General features: G+C 42.6%; 1 protein-coding gene across 1 annotated transcript; it reads right to left on the reverse strand.

Moving 5' to 3' along the window:
- Positions 1-17: 17 nt before the first annotated feature.
- Positions 18-2,180, reverse strand: LOC118116336. The gene has a single exon (XM_035167985.2). The coding sequence runs from the start codon at positions 2,050-2,052 to the stop codon at positions 457-459; it is 1,596 nt and encodes a 531-aa protein (XP_035023876.2). The 5' UTR covers positions 2,053-2,180; the 3' UTR covers positions 18-456.
- Positions 2,181-13,665: the final 11,485 nt, after the last annotated feature.

Consider the following 13,665-nt stretch of genomic DNA (forward strand, 5'->3'; position numbering starts at 1 on the left):
CATGAATGCACGTTGAGTATGTTTTAAAGTATTTATTAGGGTATTCAGCATGAATCATACAGAGCACAGTCACTGAATATCTTTAAGCAAAATACGTACAATATTTCTTATAAACACAGAAGCAATATCAAATACAGTTGGTTCCATCCAATATAAATCTTATATATGTAAAACAAAAATAATTATTTTTAGCAGCTCACAGACTGATAGAATTCAAAATATGATTTCATATATCGAATAGTAAAATTGAATGCAACCCAACATTTAGCTTTAAATTTCTTGTTCCATTTATTAATAAATATCAGGAAAAAAAACTAATAAACTGCAACATTAGCAAAGGGTTGTTATTTGTCTCAATTGAATATATCCCCAAGCAACCAAACTGCATTATCAGAAATTTAAGTGCTGTAAAAATGTCACTACCGGCTGTTTCTGCCGCTCGACACTGTCCTGGTGCTAATCGAGGGTGGACTGAGAAGAGCAGCTTTCAAACTCACACTTGACTCCACTGATGCTGTCGACGCTCGGCTGGCTGTTGACCTGCTGGTGCGTGTGAGAGAGCGGGAAGGTCTCTGAACGGGACATCCTCCCTCTGCCGTTCGAGGAGCCAGACGAGCAGTCTATCACCATCCTCATGAACTCCGGTGCCGTGAATCGACGCATCAGTCTGGTCCCCAGGCCGACGAACCCGGGCGTGCGGCCGGGGATCTTCCCCGACTCCATCTCCCCTCTGGCGAAGAGTAGTTTGTTGTTTCTGCCACTCGGCCCCAAGCTCCCCCTTTTCTGCTGCTCTCTCCTGCTCGGCGGGGCTGTGTCATTAGCTTCTGCTTTCTGTGATTTGACATTCTCCTCGAGTGCTCTCGCGGGCAGACTCTTGCTGTTTGAAAGAGGTTTTGGCACAGAAACAGTTTTGTCAGCGTTGTTTGTCAGACCCCAGGTGTTTCCTTGACATTCCGTCTTGTCTATCAGGCATCTCTCATCCTGTAGCGAGGCTCTCTTTAATTTGCTGGCTGACAGGCTCATGTCACACACATCACCCTGATAGGACTGCTTTCTACTGCTCACAAGGTCCAGGTTAAACGACTTAGCTTTTCCCCAGAGAGGAAGACTCTCTGGTGTTCTCTTGGGGATTCCTTGGCTGACCGCTTTCTGGCTTGGCTCGGTCAGTGTTTTAGCCCCTCTTAGCTCCCATAGTTGGCAGTTTTGCAGTTGTTTGGCAGTGAAGAGAACGCTGTGATCCTCCTCAGTTCGGCTTTTCTCTGGCTGAGGAGGCAGAGCCCAGCTGTGCCGGTGGTTGTCTTCTTGCGATTGGCTCCTTGGACACTTGAAGCGGTTCCACAGCCCGCCGCTGTCTCCAATCTTCAGCTGCCTCTGAAATACCCCGGGCAGTTGGTTATCATTATTCAACTGCTTGGAGAATCTCTCCAGAACATGTCTGGGGAGCTTGTTGGGCTGCCGGCACTCTCCCTCATCAATGGTACCCACATCAGCAGGTGGATCATCCGTGCTTACACCTCTCCTGCAAGGAAAGTTCAGAATCTGGATGCACTGGTTATGTCCGAAGAAGTTGGCCACCTCAATTGCGGAATGTCCGGCGTTGTTGGTTCTGTCCAGCCTCAGTCCCAGTCTTTTGAAAGCGCGGACTAGGAACTCCAGAACCTGGCTGTGTCCAGAAAAGGCAGCGTACATGAGAGCGCTGTTGCCCCAGGCATCTGTGATGTCCGGGTCTGCGTTGAACTGCACCAGGAGCTTGACGACGTCCAGGTAACCCACCTCGCAGGCATGGCTCAGAGCTGTGCGACCATCCTCATCCTGGCAGTTGACATCTGCACCTTTTTCCAGCAGCAGCCGGGTGAACTTGGCCCTGGTTCCAGGGTCTTGTAGGCAGACGGCATACATGAGTGGTGTGCGGCTGTTCTCTGTCTTGGAGTTGATGATGCGTCCATCCAAGGCATCCAGGATAAAGCGTGCAAGGTGAACTTTGCCACCGTGCATGGCATCCAGGAAGGTCTTGGTACCAGAGCCCTGGCGTAAATCTTTCGGTCGCATCATTCTCAAGCCTTCAAGTGCGCAGAGAGAGAAGGTGAAGAACGGGCTGAGAAAGTGTGCGGCAAGTTCTCTGAGGCTCTCCGTGTTGACAGTGAGTACGTTTACCTCAGAGTAAGACTCGGAGAGGAGCTGCCAGTGTTTTTATACCTCCCTCTCCACATGCCCTCCCCACGTTGCCAAGGAAACAAACGTCTGAGGACCATTATGCAGTGGCAGCATCCATTCAGCCAAAGCACTCCCTGCCTGGAGAGAAAAATATGCTATTTGAACAGAATAATTACTCAAGGAGAAAAACATGGCCAGTGTTTTTCATGTCAGGCCTGGCAGGTTAACTTGAGGGCATTTTTTATTTTTTTATTTCACCCAAATAAACCTTAATTTAAATATAGAAAAGGACAATACAGCATTTTGTGAAACCTATGAATTGTGCATAATGTTACTTCTTACAAGAGGAGAAGACCGGGCTTTGAGAGCAGTCTCTTTTTTCCCCCTTCCCTTTTAAATGCTGCATTCATCGTTCCTCCCATCATTTCTGCAGGTAGCTTGCTTCATCCACGAATCATTATATATTGCAACAAGTTTAAAAAAGGCTCTGGTGTGCTTTGCCTTTCTCAAGGTTTCATAATAATGACTCTGCCTCCAGGTCAGTTATTTTTTGTCATGGAAAATAATACACTTGATAAACTCCTATAAGCAAAGGGCAGACTTTGTTGTGCTTTGTTTTAAATTATTGAGTAAGAAAAAATGAATAATTCTTGTGTTGAGACGGCTCTTTGTTAAAAAGTCCAGTCCTCTCACTGACCCTGTAATCACCTAGATTCACAGACCGCTGTGACTATGAGGATATCAGTACCATTATCTGCTGCTTGCTGGGGTCATAAGCAAACTAACGTCAACTGCTCATGTGATGATCCACTGCCCCTCTTTACATAACTGTTTACAGTGTAAACTATAATAGTGCTATGTTGTATTGGAGGATATACATCTATCCTGTGACAATGCCTGCCCCAGTGTCAGGGCTCATGTTGTTTTCACCTTGTGTGTCTGTGTGTCATCATGGAAATAATGTTGTCCTGGATACACCTACTGTTGCGGGAATTACCACTGAGGTGGATTTGACAGGTGTTTATGCATCTAAACTTTCCAGGTAGACTGTATATACTGTATATCTCAACAGACACTTCTGCAGTTTTAAAAACAAGAACAAACTTAATACTTATACAGCGAATTACGACTGGTAATTAATCAAAGCAGAAAACTAGTTTTACTTATCGCTCTCCAGCGAGGTGTTTGAATTACCATTAAAATCTTAAAGCAGTCTGTATTTATCTATAAATCAGTCTGTGTGATTCTACAGTATATTTTGACCACAGTTGCTTTATACTCAATGAAAATGTTCTTTTGTTCACATGCAATTGTCATCCTTTGAGCAGTGCCACATAAAAGGTCAAAGCCCTCGTAACCCAAACTTAAAGAGCTGCAAACTAAAAACAGACAAAAATAAGTGGACAGGGTTTTATCATTTTGCAGGATATTGCTTTTGGACGTCCAGTTTTTCCTTGAACAGGTTGGTTCTCTCCCCATTTCCTCCGACTCTCCTCTGATGCATCACTTGTTCTGTGTCTTTTTCAGTGAGCAGGTACAGGAAGTGTATGTTCCTGTTTTCAGTGACTCTCTAGGAGCGCACATTCCTGTCCACGATGGCTCTCTGTTTGTTTTCCTCCCCCAGGATAACTTCTGCCTCTAAAGCCTTGTTTTCTCCTGTAAATTATGCTAAACTGCACTTTTGTTGTCTCCGTTGAATTGAAGGTGTCTAATTCAATTTAATCCAACCACAGCCACTAACTCAAATTTTTATGTATACTTTAAAAAACTAAACCATTTTTGTGATGACAGTGTAGTAAAATTATCAAATTATCTGAGAAATGCTGCCGCTTATATTTTCAGTTTCAGTCGAGTTTCTATTGGGATGAGTTTGGTTTATTGTGGATTATTTTAAGGTTTTTAATCAGGTTTTTTAATCCAGTTATTGTAAAAACTGCTGAAGCTTTGGACAGAAATAGACTGGGCACAGTGACGCATGCAATTTTTTTTTCTCCAGGTTAAATTTACTGACAGACCTTTGATATTTACTAAATTTACCAACATTAAATGTCGAAAGCACCAAATTTAAAAAGCTCTCTCATCGAGGCTTGTGTGTGAAATGCCCTTTCACGCAGCTGTTTCTCCTCCACAAGACCAGAATTTCATTTTAATTGCTAATATAAATCTCAGCAGGACCAGAACGGAGCGAACACGGTAGAGGTGAGACAAACATTTCCAGGGTTCCTCCTTCCTCACTGTTCACCAACTGGCTTCATCAAACCCTCAGCAGGTCCTTATACAGCAGCAGCAGCCGTTCACCCAATTAAACATTCATCGGCAGACAGACACTTTCACCTTCCGTCGTTCACTGGACGGAAGCTGATCTGGTAATACAGACATTTCTTTTTTATTATAGAATCAGACCAATGCCATCTTTTTATTACAGGGGTATATCACAACATCACTCTGGATTTAGCATCCCATTGCCTGGATCCACAGGTGTTGTGTCCTCTGATGAAAAGTCCTCTGCCAATTTATATATATATATGCACATCAATGGATATGAACGATTATATTTAAATAATTTTAATATCATATAGAAAGTCACTTCCAGTGATCGATAGATGAAATAATTACTTACTTTTCAACGTTCTAATTATCATCCCAGGGAGCATGTGGTCCTTTAATTTATCAATGTATGTGTTTAAAGTGCCACATCACATGTTTCTGACTATGACCCTGGAGATGAAATGAAAATTCACCTTTGCAACAATAATTAATAAATGACGGCTAGTTTCTATTCCTTGGCAAACTCAAAGTCTCTTACACTCATGTTTGATGGAACAATAACTGAATCTCTTCACTTTGTTTGCATGGATCGTATAGAAAGTTGCATCCTGTGGACGATACAAGGAATGTGCATTTAACTCTGTAGTCTTTTAAGTAAAATGAATCATCACAGAGAGCATGTGGTCCTTTAAAGTTACGTTTTTAACAAATATCTATTGCAACCAGTGCAAAAGGGACAGATACAAATATGAGTCACAGAAAAGTCGGCCTCTACTAGTTGTCAGTCAGTGCACGCTCATGTGTTCTAGGGGTGTAGCTTTGACGAGAAACCCGTTGGAAGGGTTGTGATGTATCCGCTACATGTATCCAGTGTAGCCTGCTCTTGCTAGCTTTTCCAGGATTACCAACCCTAGCTTTAATTGATACATCACAGTGCTACATCACATGTTCCTGACAACGACCCTGGAAATGAAATGAAAGGTCACCTACCACAATTATAATTAACACAGAACACAATTACCACTCCAGTGAGGCAGTGCTGTCATTGTTACTCTTTATATCCTAAAAAAGTTTGATTGGACTCTTTCTTTCCCGTCTGATAAACTTGCCAGTGCGCTGATAAAACCGTCTAAAAACTAAGAATGAGTCGGCAGAATTACATGAATCAGCTCGGAGGGTAAATATATAACAAATAAGAGGCCACCTGTGAACAGATAAAACAGTCATCAAGTGCTGCACAGAGCTCGATAACACTTCTTACCAAGTGTTGCAGTTCGAATGCTTGAGGCCTTTAGCTGCTTTTTCAGAGGATGGTTTATCCACAAACAGCCTACATGCTCACAGGCAGGCAGGAAGTTATAGTGTTGGCCCCAAGACTTCAGGCTACACTGCTGGTTATATGTATGTAGGCGACATTTTCTGCTGCGACCTGTAAGTTCATAGAGTCCAGGTTCTCAAATCTGGTGTGGCTGTCTCTGTGCTATATATAACTTTATCTAATCATTATTTTTAGCTCATGGTGAGCTGGGTAATTATATTTTATGATGAATATTACTTCCCTGCTTAGACTGTGTGGTCTGAGTCATTTGCATCCATTACTTCACACCCAGGAGTGACAATTGATTTGTAAGAGTACTTAGTTATTGATTACAGTAATAGCAGTATATTGTCAAAGGCCCAGAGAAATCATGATCAGCATGTTTCCGTGCTTGACATAAAACCACTCCGCCGGCCGCTCGCTGACAGAGGAGAATGGACTTAGCAGGGATGCGGATGAAATATTCAGAATGTGAACCAGTCGGTACCATGAGACCCGCTAATTGGACACATGTATGCAATAAAGCAGATATGTCATGGTAAATACCTGATCTCCCATTCATTGCGGGCCAGGAGCCACTTTGAATGTCTGATTAGGAATTAAAGCTCGTGTCAGGTTGAGGTGTTATCCGTGGACCGAAATGCCTTAATTAGCCACCAGGGAAAATGCACTTTCAGAGCCACAATATCAGCAAATCTCTTAAGGTTCATTGAGAAACGAAAAAAACCCTCATAAGTGGAAACAAAACATTACGCTGTAACTCCACTTAACTAACACCTGGGACAAAATTAGCGTGTGAGCCCTGGGTAGGAAATGAAGTTCATTTGGGACCAGAATCAACAAGGTCCATTCACTGTAACTAAATATGTTTTCTTACCGGTGACTCAACATGCCCTCATCCTCCACGGACTACTTCATCTTATTCCCCGATAATTGAGCACACCTGAGAATGACGCAGTTTAAGCCATCGCCTGGAAAAAACAGGAAGTAGCTCGTGGCCATCTTGGTTTTCCATTCTGTGAGCACATTTGCGACAAGGAAAATATCGGCAGCTGAGGCTGAATTAAACTAATCATGTTCGTGTAAGGCGTTAAGACGTCCTAGTTCATCAAAAATCGAATCCAAGGTTTTGTGTCCTTGCAGTTATGTCACGTTTCTAACACAGGTAGCTCTTTCATTTGAGCAGCGGAGGAGGGCGACTCCTACGGGGACAAAAGCACCGAATTGATGCATTTGTATCATAACAATCATGTGTCTCTGTGTCCGTTCAGTCCCTCTAATGCCCTTTGATTTGATATGCAGCAGTTGTTAGGTTGAATGGGGATTCGCCTTCCGTTCCAGGAAAGAGGCCGCAGCTGGCCCGCTGTCATCCTGTAACCATGGTGTGTTTGTATCATCGCTGAGGTAGATGCGAGGTCACTGTGGTTGTCCCACAGAGGAGAACAAATGTCATGGCAAACTGTTGAATCTTTAAATAAATGTCCCACCTTAATTAAAGCCGCATTTCTGTTGTCCTCTGTGTTCGTCTTCAAAGGATACTGTGATATTTATCTTTTGTGTCACCCGACTGGAGGACAGAGAGCGGAGGCAGGCTGGAGATCCTGCTGGGCAGAGCTGGACGAGGGAGGATAATTACACAGAGTCACAGGGTTGCAGCTGAAGACCCTGACAGCACGCCATGAGCTGCCACTGATATGCTATTGGCCATGAGGCGGACCCTTCAGTGCCTTTGCTCCCTCTTCCCTCATAAATTATCACCCCCGCTCAGGCAGGCTTCCCGCAACCAGATGGTAAACAGTAGGCTGCTCTGGATTTAGGGGGATTTAATATCAGTGCTCAGACTCTGACAATTTTGGACAACAGGGAATTAGCACCTACACCGTGACTGGTCTGTGTCATTTATGGTAATGACTGAAATTTGGGTGCTATTGCTCTGCAGTAACTAATGACAACGAATTACTTGTTTAAAGAGAGGAAAAGCAAATCTTATCTGTAAACTGCACAGCTGATCCCACAACTTTATTTTGGCAAATGTTTTTAGCCACAGAAACGGAATGGCAACGATGGTCAGAGAGTCGCTCCACTGCTTTGGTCTGGACGAAAATATCTCAGTTGGATGAGTTGTCATGAAATATGCAGACATTTATTTTTCCATGAATTCTAACCCCTTTGGTGACATTTGACGATACTATCTCTAACCATGAGCAGGTTAATGTGTCAGTATATTTGCTTTAAGATCAAATACCTGCAAAACTAATGAGATAGCCATAAACCTATTTTTTGTTAAAGGTCAACTACGTAAAACTAGAATAGCACTCGTCAAGATCCATGAATTATTCTCTGAGAAATCAAGGAAAATGTTAATACATATTCTACTTCACAATGATCAGGATCAGCACCAAAATTGAACAGTTTCTTTCCTGACCCATATTTCATCCTTCTACCAAGTATCACAATAATTTTTAGAGTAGTTTTTTTGTTAACATGCTTACAAACAAACGGACAGGGGTGAAAACATAACCTCCTCGGCAAACATAATAATCTAAGATAAAACTGGCTTGCGACACTTTTATCTGAAAATACACAGCAATGTCCCATGTTATCAGACATGTCACTGGTTTCCTGTTGAACAAGAGGACTCGGATCATCAATCGGTTTTACCGGGCTGAGCCTTCGTGCTGTTTCCCATGAGCCACCTGTACCCCCTCCTTAATCTGTGTGGTCTGATGGAAATTCCTTCCGTGCAATGATGTGGAAGAGATGGAGGACCAGCGAGCTCCCTCTCCATCTCCCGTCTGACAGGCCCCGTTTTTGGCCTTGCGGGCACCGTTCAACTCTGACAGCTCAATAAATTGTACAAATGGATAACAAATGTATTTGTTTGACAGCCACATTGTGCGGAGATGGGTAACACTGCAGCTACACCTGAGTGAAGTTCTGCTACGTGGTCAGATATGCAGGAGGGACAGCAGCAAACGCTAGGTTTTCACAAAATGAAATTATGAAGTCGGAATTTGATGTTGTTTTGATGTCGAAACCATGATGTGGCAGCAGAGTTGTCTGTGGTAGGGAATGACAATGTAAATAAACTTGTATTGGCAACATTACGTATAAAGATGGATGACATGACGCCTTCATTAAAAGTGAAACCAAAGCATCTTGATCACCCTCTGGCGGCTGGCTGCAGTACAGGTCATAAGCCCCACCTCCTCCATGATAGCAAATGGGACATGGGCCAAACAAAAAAGTCAAACTGCAAGTCATAAAAAAAAATTATCTGAAATGGTTTCTCTAATTTTAGGTAGTTCTCATCATATTGTTTTTCTTTAGTAAAGTTTGGTTTTAGTTATTTGATGCTACAAAAATGTGGGGAAACGCCATGATCGACAGCTGAAACTGACTCACAATTGGACAAGTATCAGCGGAACCTCGATGCTATGCCTCAATCCCCACTGCACAGACTCTGGCTAACGTCATTGGCGAAAGATGGCAGCTTTCGTATCTTTGGCATAATTTTTGTACAATGGGAGGAAGTGAGGTTGTGTCATCCATCTTTATATAGGCTACAGTCTATGGTTGACAACTGCAAGTTAAGGGCTTTGTCACTCGGCTGGTTTTTAGTTTCAGTTTTAACTAACGCTAGTGTTTTAGCTGCAGACTAACAGCTCATAGTTAACTAGCTGAGTGGGGTAAGAAGTATTATTTGGACTTTACATGTATGTTATGCATCTTCCTGATCTTGCAGCCATATGTACTGTAGCTGCATTTTCTGGACTGATCTATACTCAGCCGATCAATGCTTGCTGATGAATAGTAGACGGGTTTTTTTCAGATTTTTCCCATTTAACTCAAGTCTATGTTTCAGTTCATTGAATGTAACCATGACTTATCACGATGTCAGTGGCAGAGGAAGACCACATCAGTCAAACCTCAGGATACAAAAGCTGAGTAAGTGACAAATCTCTCCTCTTCCTGCATTTCTTTTTAAACAGCCCTGAAGCCCACAGCCATCTGTTTTCTCCCACACACGCTCTGCCACTCATGTTAGCTCTCGTGGCTCTTTCTTTACTTGTTTTAAGCTACACTCAGTATACAGTAAATGGAGCCCTGAGTAATGGGTAAGACTTATTGCTTTGCAAAGAGGCACTTGGTGACTCACCGGCCTTAAGTGCATGGCATAAAATGCATGTCGGCATTGTGGGTGTTAGTGTGGCTCATAGTCTACACACCCACTGCTCTTGTCAGTGGCTGTCGCATGGAGTAGAAACAAAAGAAAAAGAAAAAAAAGAAGTGGGGATTAGATTTGGTCAACACAGAAGCTACCTGTACGAAAATGAACGCATTCATATAGATGCATTCTCAGATGCAAATTGTGGGACTTCAAACTAACTGACAAAGCCACTGGGGGCATGACCTCAAGAATGACCTTATCATTACTATGTTTGGACATACCTTCACTGTAGATTGATCTATACGCAGAGTTGGACCATAGACTGTATATGAGGATGGACGAACTATGTGAAATGACGGGAACCATCTTATTGAAAATTTTATTTGATGTGAACATTTACTTTTTAGTTTTCTGCAAACATGGAGGAGGCGGGGTTTATGAGCCAGCCACCAGAGGGCTATTGAGACGTTTTGTCGTCCATCTTTATTAACAGGTTATTGGTTATCTCTCTTCTCACTTTATGTCTCTACCTGTAACCTTGTTTTATGAAAGAACCATTCATCACATTTCTATGAATACAAAAACATGTCTGGCGAGGATAAAAGTGAAATGATGGTCCATGAACTGTTGGTTTCAGGTCAAACTTTTTTATTCTTTTAATAAAAATACTTTTAGCAGTTGTAAGAAAAATGCTTATTCTACTTTCTTGCCAAGACGAGAGAGAAGATTGACTCTCTTCCTTCTGTTCAATAAACATGAAGCCAGAGCCAGTAGACACAGTTAGCTTAGCTTAACAAGAAAACAGGGGTAAGCTAGCCCAACACAGCAACATGTTGTTTTTCATACTTCACTTTTTGCACGAGTTTCAGAGATGCCGATTTTTTTGTCATCTGTAGACAGAGCCACGCTAGTAGTTTCCTTCTGCTTCCAGTCTTTGTGCTAAGCTAAGCTATTAGCTGCAAGCCGTAGCTTCTTCACTTTACAGTTTGGCCATTTTTCTGGGTGAATAATGTTTTCATTTGATTGGAATATTCAATGCCTGACATGTAATGAAATTGAACAATGTTCCACTTCATCAACAGTGCAGAGATGAGTGGACCATATAGATCACAATGTACTGTGCAGCCATGTGCAGTTCAATCCAGGAATCCTTATGATTACATAATAGCACAGTCAGGGTTTTGATAGGACTCTGTCACAGTGAGACCGATGCTAGGTGCATGTGTGCAGGTGTATCAGCGTAACCCTGCAGTGCAGACCTGATGGTCCCAAACCTGTCTGGGAAACATGACAGGATTGGAATTCAAGTGTGTTCAAGTGTGTGTGTGTGTGTGTGTGTGTGTGTGAGAGAGAGAGAGAGAGAGAGAGAGAGACAGAGAGAGAAAGAGAAAAAGTAATTTTTCGCCTCTAATGGAAGCATCGTATCCTTGACACATGCAGGTAGATAAAATTTGCATCCCTGAGAAGATGGAGGAGCTTCTCTCAGGCCCTCAGTGCTCATGTAACTTGAGGGGGAGAGGGTGACTGACTGCAGGGAGATGCACCTCCAGGGAAACTCATCAGGCTGCTAATCCCATGCTAAAACCTCCACTTTAATGGGATTGTGCAATGCATCCTTGAACAAAAAAATAAAATCCTGCAGCCTGGTGACAGCATGAGTGGAAATCATGTGCAAAGGAATCGCTATTTTATTTCCTTTGGCCATGGCTTTTACCTCTGTAAAGGCAGTATAAGTACAGTCTGCAGCCCACAGAGCGATCCAGTACACACACATCCACGCATGCAGCCTGTGACAGTGTAGCCTCAGCAGGTGGTGTGCATGTGGGCGGTGTGGGGGTGCTGAATCTTCATCCAGGATGGCATCCACTTCAAGCCAAGATGGACTATAGATCATGCCTCCCCTCCTCCTGTGGGTCCGACCTGCTTCCATACACAGGAAAGAACAAGAGGAAGAGCAGAGTGAACTCTGGGTAGTTCACTCCACAGATGGAGCCCACTCTACTTCACAGTGTCCTTCTTCTTTGTGCTTATCTGGCCATAAATACCCAGTTTCTATTCTCCGCTAATATCATCGTAATCTTGCAAGGTAATTTAGAACACTGTGTTGGATTAAAATAGACTGGCTATGTACAAAAGCTAATTTCTTTTCTATTCTTCTGCATTGTTAAGATTCACTAAGCTTTTGGCTCCGCTTTGAGTGAGATCATTGTGATTTTTTCCTATTGAGATGAGATATATGGTACAAATTATAATACAGCCACATATATTCAGCACATCAACACAACACATTCATGCAATTTATTAGAAGTTCATTTGTTTTTTGATATGTAAAGTCTTATGACTGCATTTAAAACACTGGATTTAAAGATTGTTTTTACAGACATGTTCACTTTCATCTTCATGCACATTTGAACTGAATCTCATTTGAAGTTTTTCTCTCTAAACATGCACTGAGAGCTTCTCTAGCTATCAATGTTACATGTTCCATCTGAACATCTGCTTCAGTGCCCACTCTTTAATTTTATGTGCGTGTGTGTGTGTGTGTGTGTGTGTGTGTGTGTGTGTGTAATTGGAGGCCCTTCCTTCCTTCCTTCCTCTGTTTTTCCGTCCACGTGTCAATGAGCAGCCACGGGTTGCCATGTGGTTAAAGATCCTGCTCATCCCTCTCCAGCCGGTCAGAGACGGAGCTGCCGGGGTAGTCCTTGTCTTATGTAAGATTATCCACCCAGTGATTCAGGGCTGACTGGTTTCACACTCTGAAGCTCGCGGTTCATCAGTGTTGTGCATGAGGTGGCAGCACTCACAGGCACAAGCTGTGTCTCGCAAACAGAGTTTGTCCAGATCCTCCATTTTCAAAGGTCACTCGTCATTCGCTTCAGAGGAAGGGTGTCGCACCATTAAGAAAAAATGAGAAGTGGACAGATTGCTCTGGATGGTGAGTCAGGGAGAGGCTTATTTCATTAATAAATTCATCGCATCTCTGTGTAAACATGTTGGGAGCTGAAATTAAGTTGGAACATTTCCCTTTAGTGAGTTTTCTTTTTCAATCCAAATAACTTCTCTTTGGTCCACGTGCCTTTATTACAGCTCCCTTTTAATAAGAGCACTTGATCCATCGCAGAGCTCGTATAGAGCTCCAGAGAAAAGACGGCGCAATTATGTGTTATTATGAATCAGTCGTAGCATAATGTACCAAATTACACTCAGCAGTGTAGAGAGAGAAACAAAGAGAGACATCATCACCAGCCTGCAACAGCTTTTCACTCACGTTCCAGCCACTGACTGAACCACGGGACTCTGACATCATGTCACCGCTGCCTCTTCTTCTCTTACTTTAGTAATCATGTGTACCTACTCGTTGTATGTCCATCTATCGTAAAAAAAATATTTTCTCACACACACTCACAAAGGGTACTGAATACACAATGTCCCGTTTAAGAAGTAAGAAAAACAAAACAAAATGATTCTATTCAAAACCTTCATAAAGTTTGAGGCTTTTTTTGTTGAAACATTATGGTGGCAGAGACGTCTCAAGTGCATTAATGGAAAACACAACTTTAAAAGCCACACAACGGAAACACAACCACAACACTAGTACACAACAATGGATGTCGACAAGAAATGTGCAGAGTTAAAACTGCGGACAAGTATGCTGTCACACGGTCAAGCCAGCCACCACTTCAAATTTGATGCATGTCTATTTAATTTGTTTAGTTACAGGTGCTTTCTTCTTTTTTGGGTGCTCTATGCGTTG

Source organism: Hippoglossus stenolepis, chromosome 10 (assembly GCF_022539355.2).
Source record: "Hippoglossus stenolepis isolate QCI-W04-F060 chromosome 10, HSTE1.2, whole genome shotgun sequence".
NCBI lineage: Eukaryota > Metazoa > Chordata > Actinopteri > Pleuronectiformes > Pleuronectidae > Hippoglossus > Hippoglossus stenolepis.

Bases quoted from the DNA above. Each gene is read 5' to 3' on its own strand.
- LOC118116336 (XM_035167985.2), bottom strand. From the start codon at position 2,052: ATGATGCGACCGAAAGATTTACGCCAGGGCTCTGGTACCAAGACCTTC.